This window comes from Anabrus simplex, chromosome 7 (assembly GCF_040414725.1).
Source record: "Anabrus simplex isolate iqAnaSimp1 chromosome 7, ASM4041472v1, whole genome shotgun sequence".
Lineage (NCBI taxonomy): Eukaryota > Metazoa > Arthropoda > Insecta > Orthoptera > Tettigoniidae > Anabrus > Anabrus simplex.
The window spans coordinates 90,368,682-90,394,107 of record NC_090271.1 but is presented as its reverse complement, the minus strand read 5'-3'; the positions used below and the strand labels follow the sequence as shown (position 1 = coordinate 90,394,107).

The following is a 25,426-nucleotide window of genomic DNA, read 5'->3' as shown; positions in this document are numbered from 1 at the left end:
CACCTCAATGTTGAAAATAATAAACGTATAGTCATAAAAAATATTTTTATTGATTAAGCGGAATCATGTTAGAGAATATAAAATGAATGAATCGCATTCAATTACGTTAAAAAAGTGCAAAAATTGTTTAACTAATTCTTTACTGTGGCAGAAGATGTTATTCTCGAGTTCGATTCCTGGCCAGGTCAAGGATTTTTACCTGCAGCTGAGGGCTGGTTCGTGGGTCTACACAGCCAACATGTTTACAATTGTGGTGTTATCTGATAGTAAGATGTCAGCCCCGATCTAGAAATCCATCAACTCCTCCTTACCGCGCCCTCCTCATTCATCCTCCGCTCCCTCCTCTTCTTTCATTTAACAATAGGGTGAAAGATGAAAAAAAAGGTAAGTAAAAAGTCGCTGAACTTATGGCTCACATCTTATCAGGAGGTGAAAAGGACAAGAGGACATCTCTACACCGTGCTCACCAGTTTGATGACATAACAATAACGTAAGTACAGTGAAACCTCGGAATGCGAGTAACTTGGTCTACGAGTGTTTTGCAAGACAAGCAAACATTTAAAATAAATTGTAACTTGATAGGCGAGTGAGGTTCCGCAATACGAGCGTCACGTGTGCCTACTTTTTCCCCTCCCCTGTGCCTTTGCTGAATGGATGAATGAGGTCTTTGGTCCTGTAGTGAAGAAATACCTTTCAGAAAATAATCTGCCGCTCAATGTCTTGTTGGTTATGGACAATGATCCTGCTCATTCTCCAGGCCTTGAGGCTTTGAGGACAACTTACTGGAGGAATTCAAATTCATTAAAGTTAAGTTCCTTCCTCCCAACACTACTCCACTACTCCAGCCTATGGATCAGCAAGTCATTTTGAACTTCAAGAAGCTATACACCAAAGCACTATTTCAGCGATGCTTCGAAGTGACGGAAGGAACAATCCTTACCCTCCGAGAGTTTAGGAGAAATCATTTCTCCATCGTGAACTGCCTGAATATCATCGATAAAGCCTGGGATGGAGTCACCAAGAGAACTCTCACTTCTGCTTGTGGAAAGCTGTGGCCTGACTGTGTTCTTGGACATGACTTTGAGGGGATTAATGGTGAAAATGAGCTGCCGATTGTCGATGAAATTGTGTCCTTAGGGAAGACTATGGGGTTGGAGGTGAATGACGTGGACATTCAAGAGCTGGTGGAAGAACATAGGCACGAACTGACCACCAACGAACTGATGGACCTGCATCGCGAACAATAGGAGGAGGTTATGGAGGAGATCTCGTCCGGGGAAGAGGAGGAGGAAAAGTCAATGGAATCTCTCACTTCAACTGAGATTCAGGAGAAGTGCAAAATGTGGGAAACGGTGCAAAATTTTGTAGAGAAACACCATCCGATTAAGGCTGTAGCAGTGCGGGCGAGGAATCAGTTCAATGATAATGCAATGTCACATTTTCGTGAAATCCTCATAAAGAGGCAAAAGCAACAGTCATTGGACAGGTTCCTCCTTAAAGTTGCATGAAAAGAAAACAATTCCAGTGAGCCAACAGGTAGCAGTGATTCCGTTAGTGAAATTCGTGCTACAGAGTAACCCTTCATGTCATCTCTCGTCTCCCTCACACCAACAATGATTCTATTGTAAGGTAAAGTGCAGTTTAATTTGTTTTAAGTTATATATTGTTTGAGAAATGGTATGCGAATAAATAATTTTGTGTTGTGGACGAATCATCCGCGTTTCAATTGTTTCTTATGGGAAAACTTGCTTTGATATACGAGCGCTTTGGATTACGAGCATGTTGCCGGAACGAATTATACTCGCAATCCAAGGTTCCACTATATATCAGTTATGAAAAAAGAATTGGTAATTGCTTTTTTTCTTGTGATTAAATTATTATTTCTTATACTCATCACCTAATTCTGCTGCAAAACAGGGTGATAGGTGTCATAGAAGTATGGATATCATGTAATGTTAATTATTGAATTATTCAGCCTGAAGGCCTGCAGATTACGTGGTGACGTGTGGTCAGCATGACAGATCCTCTCGGCCATTTTTCTTTGCAATCTTCTAGGATCGACATCAGATAGCTCCTCAATTGTATTGTTAATTAATAAAATTATGATTTAACAACGGGATCTGTTCGTTTGGATCGCTGTGTTGGGTATGAGGTGAGATCAACCTGCAAAAATTTTGTCCTACTATCATATATCTGTAATTAGAAGTACCAGCATGGTTACTAGACTAGACGGTAGGGGTCACGCGCAGGCTCGCTTTGGCTGGTGACGTCATCAGGTCTCCACTGCTGGGCTTGCAGTGAACACAACCCATTGTAATTGGGCATTTCTATTAATGATTTGCTTGTTTTTAAATAACCACTTGCTTAATATTGTTCAGTTTTATCAAATATAATTGCCAGTTGTTATGTATAGATAATTATATTGTAATTTATTTCAGTATTTTTTATAATTTAGACACTGTGCTTAACACGAACTATTCCAGTAGCTTTCTCAGTATAATCTTTTGTCTCGCAAATAAAGTATTTTTAGGCAAGTGAATGAATAGATGACCCCATAATTATTCACATCATTTTTTTTTCATTTTTTTTTTTTTTTTTTTTTCATGGAAAGGGTATATAAGAGCCAATTGCTGTGCTAGTGTTGTTAGATGAGAGATGAGGTGAGGTCTATCTATTACTGCCACAGCAAAAGAATTGCGTTGTAATTAGATTTTGTCAACACTGAGTCCCACACAGTAGCTGTCTGAGTAACTTCAGTGAAAAGTATACTTAAATTTCTAATTGCTGCTCCTTGCATTGTCTCACTCTAGTTCCTCTTTCTTTTTCCAGGAATCTGCCAAGAGCAATCTGGATTGCAATGCCCATTGTTACAATGATGTACGTTCTAGCTAATCTGGCATATTTTGCTGTTGTAAATGCTGAAGAGATTCTGGCGTCACCCGCTGTTGCTGTGGTAAGCTAAAATCTGCATTATGAAAGAGAGAAAGTAACATATTAAAATGTAGTACCAGGTCAAATTGATTTCTTATGGCTTACTCTCTCGATTATTTGATGGTAATTAAGACTCAGTTATTGTGAAGTTAAAAGTCTATCTTTGCTACATTTCAGGATTGAGATAATTTACTTATTTTTGTATGTTTTCTTTTATTTTATTTATTTATTTATTTATTTATTTATTTATTTATTTATTTATTTATTTATTTATTTATTTATTTATTTATTTATTTATTTATTTGAATAAAGATATATTGATTTTCAAAAACCTTACTCTCTCTTAAATTTTTACACTGTAATCAATTTCATCTTCAGCCTTTTTGTGATCTTTTTCTGTCCTATTCTGGCTCTGGTTACTGTATTTTCCCTATGCTTTGCTTGACCTGTCGTCTTTTATGCCATAGCATCACCATTTTTTAAAGGATTGTAGGCTGTAGCCCTTTTTTTCCAACTGTATTTCAACCTTATGATTGACTCCTTTAAAAGAAAATTTGACATCAGTTAAATAAAGTAACCTAGTCTTACCCAGCTGCTCTTACTCTCCACAGGAGACTGCATAAATCCTTGAGATTTTTCATCATTTGTGAGAGTCGTCTTTTAACTTCTAGCTGACACATGTTCACAAGTAAATTTTCTATATTCACTCATAATTTTTATTTTTCCTTCCTTCATCTGAATTACTTGGCATCAAATATTCTTTTTACTATTTTCATGGCTGATTGTTGATTATCATATAACACATGCTCATCTTTGCTTTCACTCCCATATAAAGGAAACAAAACAGGATTGGTTTGACTTGATAAATGATAAGGAATAATTTAATATAAGAATGTTATTTTCTCTTAGTAAGGTCGTATGCAGGAAGACAGTAACTTGGATAGGATGTAGGAAAACAGAGATTGATGAGAAAAGAGCCCATCTCTGTGAAGATTCCACTGTATGGAGATGTGGAGTCATCCATTTCTGTTTCCGTGATAGTCCTTGTCTCTTTTTTTCTGTTCCTTGTTCTCACATTGACTTCTCATTGTGATCATGTCCAATTCCTGTCCAGTTTCTTGCCTTTCTATATATGACTTCATTGAACAATTAATTGTTCCCTTGCATGTCATTTTCTCTTGGTATTGAATCATATGCCATCTTTTAATCAATAAAACATAAAAGTAATGACCTACCCTACAGTATTCCTTTAGTAAGTTTCAGTTGCTTGGCATATACTAAAAATTAATTACTGGCAACTCTTTGGAGTCTAAATTCACATATTTAATTTACCCTTAGTCATTGGCAATGCCAGTACTCTTCTTTCCACAATTCCAGTAAATATATAGTACCTGGAATGTTACTGAGTGCCAAGCATCGGAAACTATTGGGAAGAGGGGATGAGCAGTCTATTTTAAGATGGATTATCAAGCAGTGGGAAAACGGGGGAGAGTTGAACAGGTATCTATGTGTGGTAAAAAAGTCCTTTGAGAGCAAAATGAAAGAGGTAGAGTAAGAGGGTATGTGTTTGGAATAGTGAGGTATGTCTATGGGAAGCTTGTTTAATAATTTTATGATATGCGCTGGATGGAGATTGTATGATACAAATTAATGGTGAGGGGAGTACTGGTGTTGGGTACATAGTTGAGTGGGTGGAGTGGGTAAATGAGTATTATTTTGCAAAGGTAGTGGACTTTTTGTTTCTGATATGGCAGGATGGAATGTAATTGCTGACTATCGTTGTTTTCGTATTGATCGGGAGTAGGTCAGGGAACAATGAATGTGACACAAGTTGGTGAGTGCATAAGGACACGTGATGAGTGTGCTGAAACGAGGAGTTGGCGACTTCTACAGCTAAAATGATCTTGTATCGGATATATTTAGTATGGAAATTCTAAGTTCCCATGAAGGGAATTAGATTCTTTTCCACCAATAGAGCATATCAAAAATCAGATCAAAAATTAGATGGAAGGCTTTTAGTATATTTAGTATGTTAGGGTAGTTAAGGAGTATTTTGTTCAGGTACGGTAGCCAGTTAGTAGATAGAGCTTCAGTTTAGTATTATTAGTAGATTATTATCATTGTTGTTATTATTATTATTATTATTATTATTATTATTATTATTATTATTATTATTATTATTATTATTATTATTATTATTATTATTATTTTAGATGTGGATAGGTACAGTTTTCTCACGATTTATGTACAGGAAATGATGGCAAGGAGTAGTTGATTACAAATAAAAGAGAGATATATATATGTATGCGGAACAAAGAGGAGAGAGGCGGGGTACAGTAGGAGAGCGGTTACAGCCTCACAAGGTCGGCCGCTAATGGAATAGTGAGAAAGCTGCACTGTCATCTGGTAGGGATGGTTGGGAGCATCTTACGGGCCCCACGGATAGGGCCGGTCGTGTCATTATGGGAGGGCGGTCTTTTTCTCACCAGGGATGATGACATGGCCGGACAATCGGTTGTTTATTTATTTTTTATTCAGCGGGGTCGATGGGCGTGACATGTAGGGACTGAGGATGACTAATGTGGTGATCCTCCCTAGGGAGTGTCACGTTTCCGGAGTATCTGATGGACCTCATGGCATGCCCTGAGAGTCTCGTGCTTTTTTTTCTTTGTTCCTTTTTTCCTGTTTTGTAAGTTTTATTATTATTATTATTATTATTATTATTATTATTATTATTATTATTATTATTATTATTATTATTATTATTATTATTATTAATGTTTCATGTTTGTGGGTTACTGTAGTCACGTCCTAGTTCGTGAACCATGGGCAACGGCTGAGTGGCCTAGTAAGTGGTCCTGAGAGTTGGGATACCAGTTGCTATGGAATGGGAGTGGGCATCTCGGACATATTCTGAGTCCTGGCCCTCCTTGTGCTCAGGCGGCTAGGACTATACAATCCACCGGTGGTCCATAATCCGTTAGAGGAGAGATCCTCACCTGGACTATGTGCAAGTAGGGCAGCATCCTGCTTCATGAATCGACCGAGCTCAGAACATTTTAAGCAAGCCTCGGACCTATGGGAGTAACGGAGTCCCACTCCCATTTGACAGGCGAGGGACTCCTTGGAAACAACTTGGCGAACGAAATGGAATTCGATGGGTAGCTATCAATATTAATGGGGCTTATGGAAGAAAGAAAGTAGAACTGGCTGAGTCAGCTAAAGAGGATGCATCTGGATGTGCTAGGAGTAAGTGATATTCGGGTAAGGGGAGATAACGAGGAAGAGTTAGGAGATTATAAAGTGTACTTGACGGGTGTTAGAAAGGGAAGGGCAGAGTCTGGGGTAGGGCTCTTTATCAGGAATACCATTGCACGGAACATAGTTTCTGTTAGGCACGTAAATGAGCGAATGATGTGGGTAGATTTGTCAGTTGGAGGAATTAGGACTAGAATTGTGTCCGTGTATTCACCATGTGAGGGTGCAGATGAGGATGAAGTTGACAAGTTTTATGAAGCATTGAGTGACATCGTGGTCAGGGTAAACAGCAAGGATAGAATAGTGCTAATGGGCGATTTCAATGCGAGAGTTGGGAATAGAACTGAAGGATACGAAAGGGTGATTGGTAAATGTGGGGAAGATATGGAAGCTAATGGGAATGGGAAGCGTTTGCTGGACTTCTGTGCTAGTATGGGTTTAGCTGTTACGAACACATTCTTCAAGCATAAGGCTATTCACCGCTTCACATGGGAGGCTAGGGGTACCAGATCCATAATAGACTATATCTTAACAGACTTTGAATTCAGGAAATCTTTTAGGAATGTACGAGTTTTTCGGGGATTTTTCGATGATACAGACCATTATCTGATCTGTAGTGAACTAAGTATCTCTAGGCCTAGGGTAGAGAAAGTGAAATCTGTCTGCAAACGAATAAGGGTAGAAAATCTCCAGGACGAGGAAATTAGACAGAAGTACATGGATATGATTAGTGAGAAGTTTCGAACAGTAGACGGTAAGCAGGTTCAGGATATAGAAAGTGAATGGGTGGCATACAGGAATGCTGTAGTAGAAACAGCAAGGGAATGCCTAGGAACAACTGTGTGTAAAGATGGGAAAAGGCGAACATCTTGGTGGAATGATGAAGTGAGAGCAGCCTGTAAATGTAAAAAGAAGGCTTATCAGAAATGGCTCCAAACAAGGGCCGAGGCAGACAGGGATTTGTACGTGGATGAAAGAAACAGAGCGAAACAAATAGTTGTTGAATCCAAAAAGAAGTCATGGGAAGATTTTGGTAATAACCTGGAAAGGCTAGGTCAAGCAGCAGGGAAACCTTTCTGGACAGTAATAAAGAATCTTAGGAAGGGAGCGAAAAAGGAAATGAACAGTGTTTTGAGTAATTCAGGTGAACACATAACAGATCCCAGGGAATCACTGGAGAGGTGGAGGGAATATTTTGAACATCTTCTCAATGTAAAAGGGAATCATCATGGTGGTGTTGCAAACAGTCAAGCTCATGGGGAGGAGGAAAATGATGTTGGTGAAATTATGCTTGAGGAAGTGGAAAGGATAGTAAATAAACTCCATTGTCATAAGGCAGCAGGAATAGATGAAATTAGACCTGAAATGGTGAAGTATAGTGGGAAGGCAGGGATGAAATGGCTTCATAGACTAGTCAAATTAGCGTGGAGTGTTGGTAAGGTACCTTCAGATTGGACAAAAGCAGTAATTGCACCTATCTATAAGCAAGGGAACAGGAAGGATTGCAACAACTATCAAGGTACCTCATTGATTAGTATACCAGGCAAAGTATTCACAGGCATCTTGGAAGGGAGGGTGCGTTCAGTCGTTGAGAGGAAGTTGGATGAAAACCAGTGTGGTTTCAGACCACAGAGAGGCTGTCAGGATCAGATTTTCAGTATGCGCCAGGTAATTGAAAAATGCTACGAGAGGAATAGGCAGTTGTGTTTATGTTTCGTAGATCTAGAGAAAGCATATGACAGGGTACCGAGGGAAAAGATGTTCGCCATACTGGAGGACTATGGAATTAAAGGTAGATTATTAAAATCAATCAAAGGCATTTATGTTGACAATTGGGCTTCAGTGAGAATTGATGGTAGAATGAGTTCTTGGTTCAGGGTACTTACAGGAGTTAGACAAGGCTGTAATCTTTCACCTTTGCTGTTTGTAGTTTACATGGATCATATGCTGAAAGGTATAAAATGGCAGGGAGGGATTCAGTTAGGTGGAAATGTAGTAAGCAGCCTGGCCTATGCTGACGACTTGGTCTTAATGGCAGACTGTGCCGAAAGCCTGCAGTCTAACATCTTGGAACTTGAAAATAGGTACAATGAGTATGGTATGAAAATTAGCCTCTCGAAGACTAAATTGATGTCAGTAGGTAAGAAATCCAATAGAATTGAATGTCAGATTGGTGATACAAAGCTAGAACAGGTCGATAATTTCAAGTATTTAGGTTGTGTGTTTTCCCAGGACGGTAATATAGTAAGTGAGATTGAATCAAGGTGTAGTAAAGCTAATGCAGTGAGCTCGCAGTTGCGATCAGCAGTATTCTGTAAGAAGGAAGTCAACTCCCAGACGAAACTATCTTTACATCGGTCTGTTTTCAGACCAACTTTGCTTTATGGGAGCGAAAGCTGGGTGGACTCAGGATATCTTATTCATAAGTTAGAAGTAACAGACATGAAAGTAGCAAGAATGATTGCTGGTACAAACAGGTGGGAACAATGGCAGGAGGGAACTCGGAATGAGGAGATAAAGGCTAATTTAGGAATGAACTCGATGGATGAAGCTGTACGCATAAACCGGCTTCGGTGGTGGGGTCATGTGAGGCGAATGGAGGAGGATAGGTTACCTAGGAGAATAATGGACTCTGTTATGGAGGGTAAGAGAAGTAGAGGTAGACCAGGACGACGATGGTTAGACTTTGTTTCTAACGATTTAAAGATAAGAGGTATAGAACTAAATGAGGCCACAACACTAGTTGGAAATCGAGGATTGTGGCGACGTTTAGTAAATTCTCAGAGGCTTGCAGACTGAACGCTGAAAGGCATAACAGTCTATAATGATAATGTATGTATGTATGTATGTATGTTTCATGTTTGTGGGTTACTGTAGTCACGTCCTAGTTCGTGAACCATGGGCAACGGCTGAGTGGCCTAGTAAGTGGTCCTGAGAGTCGGGATACCAGTTGCTATGGAATGGGAGTGGGCATCTCGGACATATTCTGAGTCCTGGCCCTCCTTGTGCTCAGGCGGCTAGGACTATACAATCCACCGGTGGTCCATAACCCGTTAGAGGAGAGATCCTCACTTGGACTATGTGCAAGTAGGGCAGCATCCTGCTTCATGAATCGACCGAGCTCAGAACATTTTAAGCAAGCCTCGGACCTATGGGAGTAACGGAGTCCCACTCCCATTTGACAGGCGAGGGACTCCTTGGAAACAACTTGGCGAACGAAATGGAATTCGATGGGGAGCTATCAATATTAATGGGGCTTATGGAAGAAAGAAAGTAGAACTGGCTGAGTCAGCAAAGAGGATGCATCTGGATGTGCTAGGAGTAAGTGATATTCGGGTAAGGGGAAATAACGAGGAAGAGTTAGGAGATTATAAAGTGTACTTGACGGGTGTTAGAAAGGGAAGGGCAGAGTCTGGGGTAGGGCTCTTTATCAGGAATACCATTGCACGGAACATAGTTTCTGTTAGGCACGTAAATGAGCGAATGATGTGGGTAGATTTGTCAGTTGGAGGAATTAGGACAAGAATTGTGTCCGTGTATTCACCATGTGAGGGTGCAGATGAGGATGAAGTTGACAAGTTTTATGAAGCATTGAGTGACATCGTAGTCAGGGTAAACAGCAAGGATAGAATAGTGCTAATGGGCGATTTCAATGCGAGAGTTGGGAATAGAACTGAAGGATACGAAAGGGTAATTGGTAAATGTGGGGAAGATATGGAAGCTAATGGGAATGGGAAGCGTTTGCTGGACTTCTGTGCTAGTATGGGTTTAGCTATTACGAATACATTCTTCAAGCATAAGACTATTCACCGCTACACATGGGAGGCTAGGGGTACCAGATCCATAATAGACTATATCTTAACAGACTTCGAATTCAGGAAATCTGTTAGTAATGTACGAGTTTTCCGGGGATTTTTCGATGATACAGACCACTATCTGATCTGTAGTGAACTAAGTATCTCTAGACTTAAGGTAGAGAAAGTGAAATCTGTCTGCAAACGAATAAGGGTAGAAAATCTCCAGGACAAGGAAATTAGACGGAAGTACATGGATATGATTAGTGAGAAGTTTCAAACAGTAGACATTAAGCAGGTTCAGGATATAGAAAGTGAATGGGTGGCATACAGGGATGCTGTAGTAGAAACAGCCATGGAATGCCTATGAACAACTGTGTGTAAAGATGGGAAAAGGTGAACATCTTGGTGGAATGATGAAGTGAGAGCAGCTTGTAAACGTAAAAAGAAGGCTTATAAGAAATGGCTCCAAACAAGGGCCGAGGCAGATAGGGAGTTGTATGTAGATGAAGGAAACAGAGCGAAACAAATAATTGTTGAATCCAAAAAGAAGTCATGGGAAGATTTTGGTAACAACCTGGAAAGGCTAGGTCAAGCAGCAGGGAAACCTTTCTGGACAGTAATAAAGAATCTTAGGAAGGGAGGGAAAAAGGAAATGAACAGTGTTTTGAGTAATTCAGGTGAACTCATAATAGATCCCAGGGAATCACTGGAGAGGTGGAGGGAATATTTTGAACATCTTCTCAATGTAAAAGGAAATCATCCTGGTGGTGTTGTGAACAGCGAAGCTCAAGGGGAGGAGGAAATTGATGTTGGTGAAATTATGCTTGAGGAAGTGGAAAGGATGGTAAATAAACTCCATTGTCATAAGGCAGCAGGAATAGATGAAATTAGACCTGAAATGGTGAAGTATAGTGGGAAGGAAAGGATGAAATGGCTTCATAGAGTAGTAAAATTAGCGTGGAGTGTTGGTAAGGTACCTTCAGATTGGGCAAAAGCAGTAATTGCCCCTATCTATAAGCAAGGGAACAGGAAGGAATGCAACAACTATCGAGGTATCTCACTGATTAGTATACCAGGCAAAGTATTCACTGGCATCTTGGAAGGGAGGGTGCGATCAGTCGTTGAAAGGAAGTTGGATGAAAACCAGTGTGGTTTCAGACCACAGAGAGCCTGTCAGGATCAGATTTTCAGTATGCGCCAAGTACTTGAAAAATGCTACGAGAGGAATAGGCAGTTGTGTTTATGTTTCGTAGATCTAGAAAAAGCATATGACAGGGTACCGAGGGAAAAGATGTTCGCCATACTGGGGGACTATGGAATTAAAGGCAGATTATTAAAAGCAATCAAAGGCATTTATGTTGACAATTGGGCTTCAGTGAGAATTGATGGCAGAATGAGTTCTTGGTTCAGGGTACTTACAGGGGTTAGACAAGGCTGTAATAATAATAATAATGTTATTTGTTTTACGTCCCACTAACTAATTTTTCAGGTCTTCGGAGACGCCGAGGTGCCGGAATTTAGTCCCGCAGGAGTTCTTTTACGTGCCAGTAAATCTACCGACATGGGGCTGTCATATTTGAGCACCTTCAAATACCACCGGACTGAGCCAGGATCGAACCTGCCAAGTTGGGGTTAGAAGGCCAGCGCCTTAACCGTCGGAGCCACTCAGCCCGGCAGACAAGGCTGTAATCTTTCACCTTTGCTGTTTGTAGTTTACATGGATCATATGCTGAAAGGTATAAAATGGCAGGGAGGGATTCAATTAGGTGGAAATGTAGTAAGCAGTCTGGCCTATGCTGACGACTTGGTCTTAATGGCAGATTGTGCCGAAAGCCTACAGTCTAATATCGTGGAACTTGAAAATAGGTGCAATGAGTATGGTATGAAAATTAGCCTCTCGAAGACTAAATTGATGTCAGTAGGTAAGAAATTCAACAGAATTGAATGTCAGATTGGTGATACAAAGCTAGAACAGGTCGATAATTTCAAGTATTTAGGTTGTGTGTTCTCCCAGGATGGTAATATAGTAAGTGAGATTGAATCAAGGTGCCGTAAAGCTAATGCAGTGAGCTCGCAGCTGCGATCGACTGTATTCTGTAAGAAGGAAGTCAGCTCCCAGACGAAACTATCTTTACATCGGTCTGTTTTCAGACCAACTTTGCTTTACGGGAGCGAAAGCTGGGTGGACTCAGGATATCTTATTCATAAGTTAGAAGTAACAGACATGAAAGTAGCAAGAATGATTGCTGGTACAAACAGGTGGGAACAATGGCAGGAGGGTACTCGGAATGAGGAGATAAAGGCTAATTTAGGAATGAACTGGATGGATGAAGCTGTACGCATAAACCGGCTTCGGTGGTGGGTCATGTGAGGCGAATGGAGGAGGATATGTTACCTAGGAGAATAATGGACTCTGTTATGGAGGGTAAGAGAAGTAGAGGTAGACCAAGACGACGATGGTTAGACTCGGTTTCTAATGATTTAAAGATAAGAGGTATAGAACTAAATGAGGCCACAACACTAGTTGCAAATCGAGGATTGTGGCGACGTTTATTAAATTCACAGAGGCTTGCAGACTGAACGCTGAAAGGCATAACAGTCTATAATGATAATGTATGTAATGTATGTATGTATGTATGTTGTTATTATTATTATTATTATTATTATTATTATTATTATTATTATTATTATTATTATTATTATTATTATTATTATTATTATTATTATTATTATTATTATTATTATTATTACCTTTTTATTGTGAACGTGTATTTGGGGCTGAATGCCTGTTATGTTCTAGAATAAATACAATAAATACAATACAATACGTGGAATGTTAACCAAAAAGATTCCCAAAGGTTCATTAATATTATATTTGAAAATTGTATAGGTCTTTTTTTATCACCATAGTAACTACTGTATACTCATTTTAATAATTTCAATACCAAGCGAGTGGGTGCATGGTTTGGGTCGCATAGCTGTCAGCTTGCATTCGGGAGATAGTTGGTTTGAACCCTACTGTTGGCAACCCTGAAGATAGTTTTCCATGGTTTCCCCATTTCCACACAAGGCAAATGCTGGGGCTGTACCTTAATTAAGACCATGGTCGTTTCCTTCCAACGCCTAGCCCTTTCCTTTTCCATCATGGTCATAAGACCTGTGTCGGCGAGATGTAAAGCAAATTTAAAAAAAAAAAAAAAAAATCTTATTCTTCTTCTTCTTCTTCTGCTTTGACAGCCTCATTGGACCACTTCAGTCAATCATTTTCTGGTAATGTTATTCGCTAAGTTTCCTTTCCAAATTGCCCAGTAGCATTTCCATTGTTCTGGTTTGTTCTGTTGCTCCTTGTCTGTAAATACACTTTTCATTGTATATCATTTGTCTATTTTTGGTTTAAAACTTACTTTTTTTAATTTTTTAGTTTCTTTAAATATTCCGTTTTGTTTTGCAAACCATCCAGAGTTATTTGCAGTTCTCCTAAAGTTTTCCTTGGCAAACTGGTTTCTGGTGTCATGTTACACAAAAAAAAGGAGAGATCCTCTTCTTCCGAATAGTGTCCGTGATGGGTTCCAATTCTTTGTACACCACTTCATTTGGCACTATCCATGTTAATTTAAAATTTAAATTAAATTTACATTAATTTTTAAGAGCTGAAGTGCATATTATATTCAGTTTATATACATGTATATAATCACCTGTGTTCTTCATGTGAACAAATGGGGAGAAATTCATTGCTCAACATCTGCTCTTTCAAAGATAAGTCAATTGTAAAGAAACAAATAAGTAACAAATGAATGTTGTTTTAAGCTCATTATTCTAGTTATAATTGCTCTATATCTTTTGTGTGTTATTTCCCAGATATTTCATGTATTAAGCTGATGTTATTTATAAAGTTTTGTCAGTCTGTGCAACCTTCAATTATAGATAAAATGGAATAAGGTCCATTCAGATCAGCATCGTTTTCAATGTTTCAGACATTTGGTAACAAGATGTTCGGCAGTTTCAGCTGGGCTGTTCCAGTATTTGTAGCTCTCTCAACATTTGGAGGTGTGAACGGAATCCTTTTCACATCTGCTCGTCTCTTCTTAGTTGGATCACAGGAGGGACAACTACCTTCTCTCTTTTCTTTCATTCATGTCCGCAAGTTCACACCTGTCCCATCACTTTTGTTCACTGTGAGTATTTGAAGTTATATTGCAGCATATATTTTCTTTGCTACTGATGCTATATTGAAATTAATTTAGCAGAGGAACTTTAATAATAATAATAATAATAATAATAATAATAATAATAATCGATTATTTCTATGTTTCCAGTGTGGCATGTCATTGGTTATGCTATGCACAAGCAACGTCTACAAGCTCATCTACTACTTCAGTCTCATCCTGTGGCTCACTGTTGCTGCAAGTATAGCTGGTCTTCTGTACTTACGCTATACCCAACCTAATCTACCAAGGCCTATCAAAGTGCATCTTGCACTTCCTATCACGTTTCTCTTTTGCTGCCTTTTCCTGATTGTGATTCCTGCTGTGGCTGAACCCATTAACACAGGTATGGTAATTTTGAATGGCTCTATAGCAATAAAATTGATCATGTAATGCTTGGCATCTCTTTGACTGTTTGGTTTTTGTGAGTGTGACGACTATTGGATATATTTAATAAATCTACAATTTAAATTAACCTTTATGAGTACTGAGCGAATGGCTACGCATTTAGGGTCACATTGCTGTCAGCTTGCATTCGGGAGATAGTGGGTTCGAACCCCATTGTCGGCAGCCCTGAAGATGATTTTCCATGGTTTCCCATTTTCACACCAGTCAAATGCTGGGGCTGTACCTTATTTAAGGCCACAGTCACTTCCTTCTCCTATCCCTTTCCTATCCCATTGTCACCATAAGACCTATGTATGTCGGTGCGACATAAAGTAAACTGTAAAAACTAAAATAAAAAATATGTTTTTTCAGCCTGTCGAACACAAATTACAAATTTATGAAACACTTGTATGTACCTGGAAAACATACATTTTGTTAATAACTGAGTGACATGTTTTGTTCAATAAGAACATCGTCAAATTCTTTCAAATCACTTATTTGCATGCATATATATGTACGAACTGTGGCACCTGGTGACCCAACTAGTAGTTCAGAAGGAAAACCTATCATGCACCTGATGAAGACTGTGGTGGTGGTTTTTTTTTTTTTTTTTTTTTTTTTTTTTTTTGGCAGTCAACATGGTGAGAGATATCACATTCTAAAGTGCCTCAAAAGTGGGACCTCTGTAATGAAATTCTGCCTACCCCCTGTGGGTGGGGGACGCAGACAAAGAATGCACCCACGGTATTCCCTGCCTGTCGTAAGAGGTGACTAAAAGGGGCCCCAGGGGCTCTCAACTTGGGCGCGTGTTTGGCGACCACGGAGCCCTTAGCTGAGTCCTGGCATTGCTTTCACTTGTGCCAGGCTCCTCACTTTCATCTATCCTGTCCGACCTCCCTTGGTCAACTCTTGTTCTTTTCCGACCCCGACAGTATTAGAGCATTCGTGGCCCAGAGAATCTTTCATTTTCACGCCCTTCATGGCCCTTGCCTTTCTTCGTCCGTTACTTCATTCTTCAAAGTGATGGATCCATTCTCTTTTCTTATTTTTTCTTTCTCTCTACCCCCTGTGTGTGGGGGACGCAGGTGAAGAATACACCCATCATACATCATATCATCATAGGCATGTATTCGTCAACGAATATTTAGTAAATAAATACAATGTCATTTGGACGTATTAATTGTGTCATCTGAGATGGTTGAACATTCCGGTTCTGGATGCACAGATTTTATTGCAGTGACAGCACACACTAGTTGTTGCAGCAGATTGTTGTGCAAGAACACCATCCCTCAAATTTGTTCGTTCCTTCCTGTGGTTCCTCCTCTCAGCTTCTAATCTTCTCCTATCTTGTTCTAGATGTTCAACTTTGTTGTATACAATTCTATTCCATTTGGGCCTATTCTCAGCTGTAGTTTCCCAGTTGACCGTATCATTTTGACACATTTGAGATTATACTTTAGAACATCCTTATACCGTTTAAGCTGCCCTTCATGGTTACAGAGGCCATTCTTTAGTTGGGATTTTCTTTGGAAGGCATATATCTGGCATGCAGTTGATATGGCCAGCCCAGCGTAGCTGATGCCTGACTATCTCTGCCTCCATGCTCGTTCGATGATCTTGCCATTTAACTTTCAGTATTCTCTGCAAGCATTGTTGATGGTATTTTTTCAGGCATTTTAGGTTTCTTCTGTAAGTTGTCCAGGTCTTGCAACCATAAATCGTCAGCATTCTGGCAGAATTTAATAAGTCCAGAAACATAGTCCAAACATGGTTTTAAGAAATCAGTGATATATGATTCTATATTACTGTGAGGCTATCGCATCTTTCGGGCTACTTCTTTTTCCAATGCGTTCTACTATGTTACATATTAAGTGATTAAGTCCGCTTAATCACTTTTGCATGGACGTCAATCTTCAAAAATGGACTTCACATTACAGGGTAGGGTACCCGTGCCCCCAAAATAGTTCATTCGATTCAAATAATGACCACGCCATCGTGTAGAACGTGTTTTCTATACCCCAGTAGTGCATTTAACTCAGATTCGTAAAAAATGGACTTAGTCATTTCTGCCTGATCGCCAACGAAATAAGAGTAGGAGTTACAACAGCATTGTAAACGTGGAGTTTGGTTCTCACACTGATATCATGATTGTCAAACACTCTTTTTAGGAGACGACTGAAGCCACACTAGCACATCTTAAACAATATTGGATTTCTGATATTTGCACATGTTGAAAGGTGGCTTCCAAAGTAAGGAAAATGATTTATGTTCTGCAGAAATTGGCTATTGATTGTAATAGCTGGAGTTCTCTTACTGGAATTTGATACCAGCTTGTAAAGGATCTTAGTCTTATTAATATTAATTTCCAGTCCAGTACTTTCATATGCTTGATTAAAAGCATTTAGGACTGATTGCAGATCTTCTTCTGTGTTGGCTAAAATAACATTGTCATCTATGTACTGAAGCTCTATAACTGACAGTGAGGACACCTTGGTCTTAGCTCGCAGTCTGTTATTATCAAACAGATTTCCATCAGTTCTGTACACAAGTTCTACTCCTGATGGCAGTTTATCATCCACAAGGTGTAGTATAGTTCCAACAAATACTGAGAACAATATTGGAGCAATTACACAACCTTGCTTGACTCCAGTAGAAATACAGAAAGGGTCTCCTGCTCTTGTATTGGAATGAACAGTAGCAAACATGCCATCGTGCAGTAGTCTAAGAATCTGTATGTATTTGTTTGGACATCCAATCAGAGCTAGAATTCTCCATAGAGCTTCTTGATTAACAGAATCAAATGCCTTGACAAGATCTATAAGGGCCATGTGCAAGGGTTCGTTTTGCTCTCTAGACTTTTCCTGCATTTGTCGTGCACTAAAAATCATATCAATTATACTTCTGTTTGGCCTGAAACCACACTGTGTTTCTGGTAGACACATTTCAGTCAATGGCAGTAGACGACTGAACAATACTCTAGCAATAATTTTTCCTGCAACAGAGAGCAATGATATTCCTCGATAATTGTTACACAGAGTCTTGTACCCTTTCTTGAAAATAGTGATGATGGAAGCATCTCACAGATCAGCAGGGACTGTTCCCGTGTTCCATATTTTCACAATCAGCATGTGTGTATACTGAATTAGCAAAGGACCACCCTCCTTGAAGAGCTCGGCAAGAATTCCATCTTGTCTGGGTGTCTTTTTATTCTTCAGCTGTTGAATGGCCTTCTCTATTTCTTGAAGAGAAGGGACTTCACCTAAGTGATCTTGAATTGGCTGTTGTTGAATTTCAGCAAACGCATCTTCCTCGACATGCAAGCTTCTGTTCAGGAGGTCTTGAAAATGTTCTTTCCAATGGGAAGTTATCGAGTCAGGGTGTTTAAGAACTTCAGTACCATCTTTGGATTTTAGACAATTAAGACCTTTGGTGGAGGGACCATAAATAGCTTTGGTAGCACTGAAGACAGCATTAGTGTTGTTGGAGGCGATTAAATTCTCCATGTCCATTGATTTGTTTATCCACCATTTATTCTTGATCATCCTGCATCTTTTCTGGACTTGCATTTTGATTTGTTGATACCTCTGTTTCTTGGGAAGTGAATTTGGATCATTTTGCCAAGCATTGTAGGCTTTTGGCTTTTCATCAATTAGGTCAAGTATTTCTTTGTCGTTTTCGTCGAACCAGTTATGATGTTACCTTTTATTAAAACCAACTGCTTCTTTGCTAGCTGCTATAACAGCTGATTTTAATAATGACCAGTGCTGCTCAATATCTTCTGGGTATTCATTTGGAAGTTTACCAGCCAATAGCACCTGATAGGCAGATTTGGTACTGTTGTTTCTAAGATGTTTGTGTTTTATCGCCTTCCCCTGAATCCGTCATTTTGGAGGAACCTGTGTAGCCATCACAGATCGAACTAAGTGGTGGTCAGTCCAGCAATCATCAGCACCGGTCATAACTTTGTTTTTATGAACATCGCACTGATCTCTGGCATGGCCAATAATGTAGCCAATTAAGTGCCAGCTTTTATCTGGGATGTTGCCATGTTGTTTTAAATCTATCCTTGTGGCGGAAGAGCGTATTTGTAATGACAAGATCATATTCGTGAGTAGGAGGGTTCCATTGGCGTTGATTTTGCCTACACCCTCTTTACCAGTAGTTCCAGGCCACAGTGACGATGCTCTGCCAACCCCAGAATTAAAGTCTCCTAGCAGAATAAGTTTATCTGACTTGGGTACATTTGACAGGAGTTCATCAAGTTGGTTATAGAACGCTTCCTTTTGATCATCTTCTGACTTCAAAGTTGGGGCATATGCACTGATTACTGTAGCTCTTTGGTTGTTCTTGGGTTTCAGATAGAGTGTCACGAGTCTTTCATTAATTCGAGATGGGAACTTGTCAAGATTGTGAATAAGCTCATTCTTTATTGCAAAACCTACTCCATGAATTCTTGGTTTGCCTTCACCTTTTCCTTTCCAGAAAAATGTATAGCCACTGCCATGCTCCTTCAGTTGTACTTCTCCAGCACACCTAGTTCCACTAAGAGCAGCGATATCTATGTTATATATCTACAACTCACGATTTATTACGATTTATTTACGTCGCTTTGGTCAATTATCTAAATTGGTGTCCATCAGAGTACGAATATTCCAGGTAGCTAGATTCATGTTGCAAATCTTTCTTTTGTTTCGACCGCAAATTGATATACCACTGAACGTGGTAATCCAGTCAGGTGAGAAGTTAGGTATGCCTATGTTTATGGCAACTTTTATAGCCCGCTTCCCATTCAGGGTGAGCAGAGGTGATCCTAAATAGGACTGCTCAGTCACGGATGTAGCACACAAGCTGCTTTACAGTCTTTCCTCAAGCAAAACGGCGATCACACACTCGCCACCTGCGTGCCGACTCATCACTAGGAGCTCCCAGATTACACTATCCTGCCCCCGTCACAATATGCTGATCACCACAGGACTTTGATATTCACGCACAGGCGTTGTGCGTGAAATCTTTTTACGTGGGAATGTTGGTGCATATGAACAGTCACATGGCCCTTGACAGTTTCAGGACGCTAACCAAGTGCCATAGAGACTACAATGACTAGAGATCCAAAAACTGCTGAGGTTGTTAGACGTCATGGACATAATCTGGTGTAGTTGGAGTTGTACCTTATCCGACATTTGGTAATTAAGATGGTATCCTCCAGGAGTGTCTTTCTAGTTGTCACCTATCTGTAATACCAATATGAATTCCATTATTGGACATTATAAATTTTCCAGCTAACTCATTCCTGGTTGCCAGCGTTTCGCCCCCATGTGCTAGGTTGGGCTCATCAGTTGGTACCTAGCACACCTGCCAAGACGCATGGTTAGTGCATACCATGGAGGCCACTGCGTAGGCTACTTGAAGCCACCAGCAGTGCCAATGCACTATGAGAGACTTTGTCTCACTATCAAAAATTGATGCCTGCTTGGCCATCAGATGATATAGATGTTGATTCCCATAGAGAATCTGAAATATTTGTCCCAAATGAGTACATTTATAATACCAATATAAATTCCGTTATTGGACATTATAAATTTTCCAGCTAACTCATTCCTGGTTGCCAGCGTTTCGGGCCCATATGCTAGGTTGGGCTCATCAGTTGGTACCTAGCACACCTACCAAGACGCATGGCTAGTGCATACCATGGAGGCCACTGCTTAGGCTACTTGAAGCCACCAGCAGTGCCAATGCACTATGAGAGACTTTGTCTCACTACCAAAAATTGATGCCTGCGTGGCCATCAAATGATATAGACGTAGATTCGCAACCTAGCACACGGGCCTGAAACGCTGGTGACCAGAAATGAGTTAGCTGGAAAATTTATAATGTCCAATAACGGAATTTATATTGGTATTATAAATTTACTCATTTGGGACAAATATTTCAGATTCTCTATGGGAACCAACATCTATATCACCTATCTGTGATTGCGCTCCTATGGCTACAAACAGTACAGCATGTCATATATGCCATAGTAATTACCACAACTTAATGAATGATAGAGTGGTGATCATCCTGCACTGTTCTGCTCACTGACTCAGTTTCCCACTGGTGTTGGATACCCAACCTTCCACTAGATTGCTCAGTTTAACAAGGGCTCCGCTTGTGGGTTATTTTCTTGGAGTTGGTGTGAGAGAGGCTAGAGAACTCATACTTGCCGAGTTCTTATATTATTGTTGCTAGATGGACTGCAATGACACATCTCACTTCCTTTACGCCCCCAATGTAACCATATGGCTACATTATAGTTATTATTATTAGTATAATAAGTGAAAAGTCATCTGAATATTAAAATTCTGTATTCATAACTTTATAACTGTGAAAATATTTTGAGAATTTATCTTAGAGCAGTCTAGTCATCGCATGTCTGCTCCTCACTGTGTTTCAGTTTACACTGAGCCCAGATCTTTCTCCGCCTGCAGCTAATATAAAGTGGTTGGTTGTAAGCAGAATGTGGTTTATAGTCTTTTTGCTTGTGAATATTTTTTGCAATGTACCAGCAGTGGAAACCTTGGTACAATTTTGGAATATCTTAGTGTTTATTAAGGAACTGACAGAGTAATTAATTGTATACAAGATTTTGTTTAACTTCTTAACATACCGATTAATTACAAAATTGTGATCTTTTTTTACCTAATTTTTTATTTTTTAAAATGGACTATTTATTGAAATACAGTGACCGTGGTAACATCATCCTCATCCTCCTCCTTTCCCCTTATCTAACTCCTGCCAGGTTGGGGCATTTATGGCACTTCTCTACCTTCCTCTCTCTTTCCACCATTCCATCATTTTGTTTCTTTTTCTTGCACTCCTCTTTATTGACTTGATCCACCTTGTTTTATATCTACCTCTTTCCCTCAAACTTCATCTCCATCATCTCTTTTGGTATTCTTTCCTCCTTCATCCTCTTTACATGTATAAACCATCTTAGTTTATGCTTATCAATTCCCTCATTTACGTTTTCCATTCCAACCTTTCTCTCTTCTTCGTTTCTCAATCTGTCTTTACTGTCTTACTTATTATGTAGAGTATTTCATTTCACTGGCTTGAATTCTACTCACCTCTGTAGTTGTCGTTGTACAGGTTTCAGCTGCATATGGGTACATAATACATTATGCACATTATCTCTTTAGCAAAAAAAAAAAAGCTAAGCCACCTCCGTACAGGCCATGAAGACCCTTGGAGGAGTGGAAGGTAAAGGCTTCCACCATTATTAACCTCGGCACGTGATGGGGTAGAGTGGTTTGCTATACGCCTGGCCGCCTTTGCCCCCAGGAATTAACCTGGTACTCATTTTTTGGTGTAGGCTGAGTGAACCTCAGGGCCATATGCACCTCCGGAAGTGGAAATCTTGTTTATTAAATTTTACAACTTCCTGACAGGGATTCGAACCCACGTCCTTCCAGGCAAACTGAGCACGCCTTTACCGCCTCGGCCAGGCAGCTCCTATTATCTCTTTACACTTCCTTATTCCAGACAAGGTTCCTTACACTCTGGTAGAATGCATTGCCCTGTTGCACCCTATGGCTAATCTCCATGTCCAGCCTTGTATTCTGCATTAATTAACTCACTATATATTTGAAACTGTCGACAATTTCAAGGCTTTGACCACCAATTTTCGCAGTGCCTTTCCCTTGTTTTTCTCTTCTTGATGTCACCATGGTCTTGCTTTTCTCTACACGAATTTTCATACCATACTTTCCAGTTTTCTTGTTCAGTGCATCAAGTTCTTGTACTTCTTTGTTGTGGTAATAATGAAAGTAAATTTTACAAACTTAACAATGAAATACAAGGCACTGAAAAGTCCCTGTTTTAAAATCTCGAGTGTAATCATGATATTGTTTATGGGTTCTTCTTTAACTCACATGTAAAATAAATAGGGACAAAACATTTCAGCACTAAACAGATGACAAGTAAGACATCATGACACACAATATTGAACAAGAAAGATATTATTCATATGTTTGTGGCTGTATGAAATGCCCTGAAAAAGTATCAGTACACAATGCTACATCGCACTCCTTACACGTGTATCTGGATTTCTGTCGTACCTTCTTCCCTCTAGCGTCACGTACATTGCTACACATCCTGCACATCCTTGTTGGGTTTTGCTTCTTATCAGTTGGAGGAATCTCCAAAGGAAAATGGCAGCCAGTAAGTCACATTGGGGTTGCTTGTGCTGATGAACAACCTGCTGATTTCAGAGAAAATTCCTCTCTTTGGTGTTGTGCAGTCGTTTTCTCAATGACAACCACACGAAAGTTAAGAACAATCTTCTTTCCTCTCATGTTTTTTGAAAAGGACAAAAGCATTCCATTCTCCCAGTTCCAAAAGGTAATGAAATGAAATGGCGTATGTCTTTTAGTGCTGGGAGTGTTTGAGGACAAGTTCAGCTCACCAGATGCAGGTCTTTTTATTTGACACCCGTAGGCGACCTGTGCATCATGATGAGGATGAAATGATGAAGAAGACAACACATACACCCAGCCCCCATGCCAATTATGGTTAAAATTCCCAGCCCTGCTGGAAATCGAACCCGGGACCCCTGTGAACAAAGGCCAGCACGCTAACCATTTAGCCATGGAGCCGGACACTTCAAGAGATGAAAAATATCTTCTTATAAAACCTTTTTCCTTTCTTCCGTAGCAGTGGGTTAGTAGTATTGTGCTGATTTACTTTATCCAAACTATTTTAATTTTTTTCGAACACAGATTTTTGTTTCACAACTTTTTTTCCATTCTCTGCATTTTTCCATTTCTGCTTATGAATGGTAGATAGGATGCAGATGTCTCTCTTGTCCTTCCATTTTATTGCAGTCAGTTTACGTCATTGGAATGCTGCAATCTGCCCCTTCTTGAGTTCCTTGTTCCAGAAAGTTGGAGATATATGTGCTCTATTATCCACAGTTAGAGAGTACCCCTTATTGAGCAGCAGTTTCATCATTGGCATAACAACTTGTGATGACATGGGCAGATGTTTGGGCTCATCATCAAATTCAGAGCCCTTGTCTGTGTATATGATTAGGGACCAAACGTAACCTATAGCATGAATATTTTTATACCAAATCTGGCTCTCTTGAAAGGCAGATATTGGACCCAGCCCAATCGCCCTTTATATAAGAGTAAGCTTTTGTTGATTGTCATACCCCTTTCTGGGGTTATACACAGTTCTAACTTTACTAGACATGTGATTCAGGATAGGCCATATTTTATCTAGTTTAGGTTGTGGATGATTTTCGGCAGCATATGTACTGTTGGCTGAAAAGTGTAGGTACCTCTTCAAGTTCACATATTTTCAGAAAAGCAGAAGTTCTCGAAAAATTGGTGTGGCTCATATAGGTGTCATGGACCAGTACATTTAATATGTAGGTTTCTTTACAATGTTTTGTAGTATTGTCAGCACGATAAATATAAATGCATCTTGTCAATTTTTGTGTCCTTCCATTCTGGCACATTAGTCTGTCTTGAGTACCTGTTAGTCTCAGTAACCAAAATGTTTATAAAATCATCAATGGACTCACTAATATAGTGCATAACATCTTTAGTACATGGCTGGAAATTTACTTTAGGGTTAGCCTTGAAAGGAAATGTAGTGGCATAGGTGGTAGTGTTCTGGAAATATCAATTTCACGCCACTGGTGCAAGACGAACTTGAGCAATCACTTTGTTCTCCTGAACTGTCCTCACAAACTTCTTCAGAACTATCAGACTCACTAAACTCAATGTTGAACTCTTCGTCACTGCCCATTTTCACATAATATATGAAATACATGAAAATTAACACAGAATCACACAAGAACTCCCCTTTATACAGAACTATGACTCAGTATAATCTAGTACACTATCTAGATATAGACATTTTCAGCATGCCGGGAAACCAGTTTACTACATCCTGTGATAAAATGCTAAAGTCTTTGTAAGATAAATGGTGTCTTCATGTAACTGAATGTTTCCAATATTAATATTATTTCCTCATATTCTATCTATTTATTTTGTAATTAAGTTCTGTTGTTACTTCAAACTATTGATTTACTGTATTACAGACAACATTACAAAAATAGTGAACAGTATAATTGGGGAAACCTGTAATGTTCACAACAATTCTTTAATTAATAAATAAATAAATAATAAATACACTTAGATAACAATAAATAAGAAAAGGCTGCAAAAACAAGCTGGATGAGTCACAGAAAAAATAAGAACCTAAAAGAATGATTTCATAAACATCCGGTGGAGATATTAAGAAGCAACAAGAAACAAGTATATTCGGACTTTTAAATTAGGTACTAATCAGTAAGCGACATTTCAGAGTATATTCGGGTTTTTTACTGTTTTAAAAATCCTGAGTATACTTGGGATTTTATGTTAAAAGGTTAATAAATGTAATGATGGGGTTGTTATTGGGAAGCCCCTGCCTAAATTCAGAGAACACAAAGAAGGAAACTGAATTTGAATGCACAAGATATATAAAGAAACAGAAAATTAAGCATTAACAGAACAGTCACACCACTAAGCAAGCCATGTTATTTGCCCTAAAATACCAGCCAGCATTCAATAGTATTTACCCAGGATATTCAGTGAGGCAATAGAAATAAACAGCACACTAATGACTTCAACTGGGATTGCAGTAACAAGTTTTCCCAATCTTGGTTGTTCCTTATAACCAGAGCAAAACAACAAGATATGACCTGATGTCGCATACTGGGATAGTAAGTTTCTGAACACGTCCTCACTAAACTCCAGCCACAGGCGTAATTTCTTGTCATTGAAAATGGCACATAAGAACAATGATGGAACGTCTGAT

General features: G+C 39.4%; 1 protein-coding gene across 1 annotated transcript in view; it reads left to right on the top strand.

Annotated features, from left to right (window-relative positions):
* Window positions 1-25,426, top strand: part of JhI-21 (Juvenile hormone Inducible-21) — a 249,849-nt gene that overhangs the window by 211,245 nt on the left and 13,178 nt on the right. Inside the window, exons 4-6 of the mRNA XM_067151198.2 lie at window positions 2,830-2,953; window positions 13,961-14,161; window positions 14,303-14,537. Of these exons, the coding sequence (XP_067007299.2) occupies window positions 2,830-2,953; window positions 13,961-14,161; window positions 14,303-14,537 (560 nt within the window). The remainder of the gene's footprint in view (window positions 1-2,829; window positions 2,954-13,960; window positions 14,162-14,302; window positions 14,538-25,426) is intronic.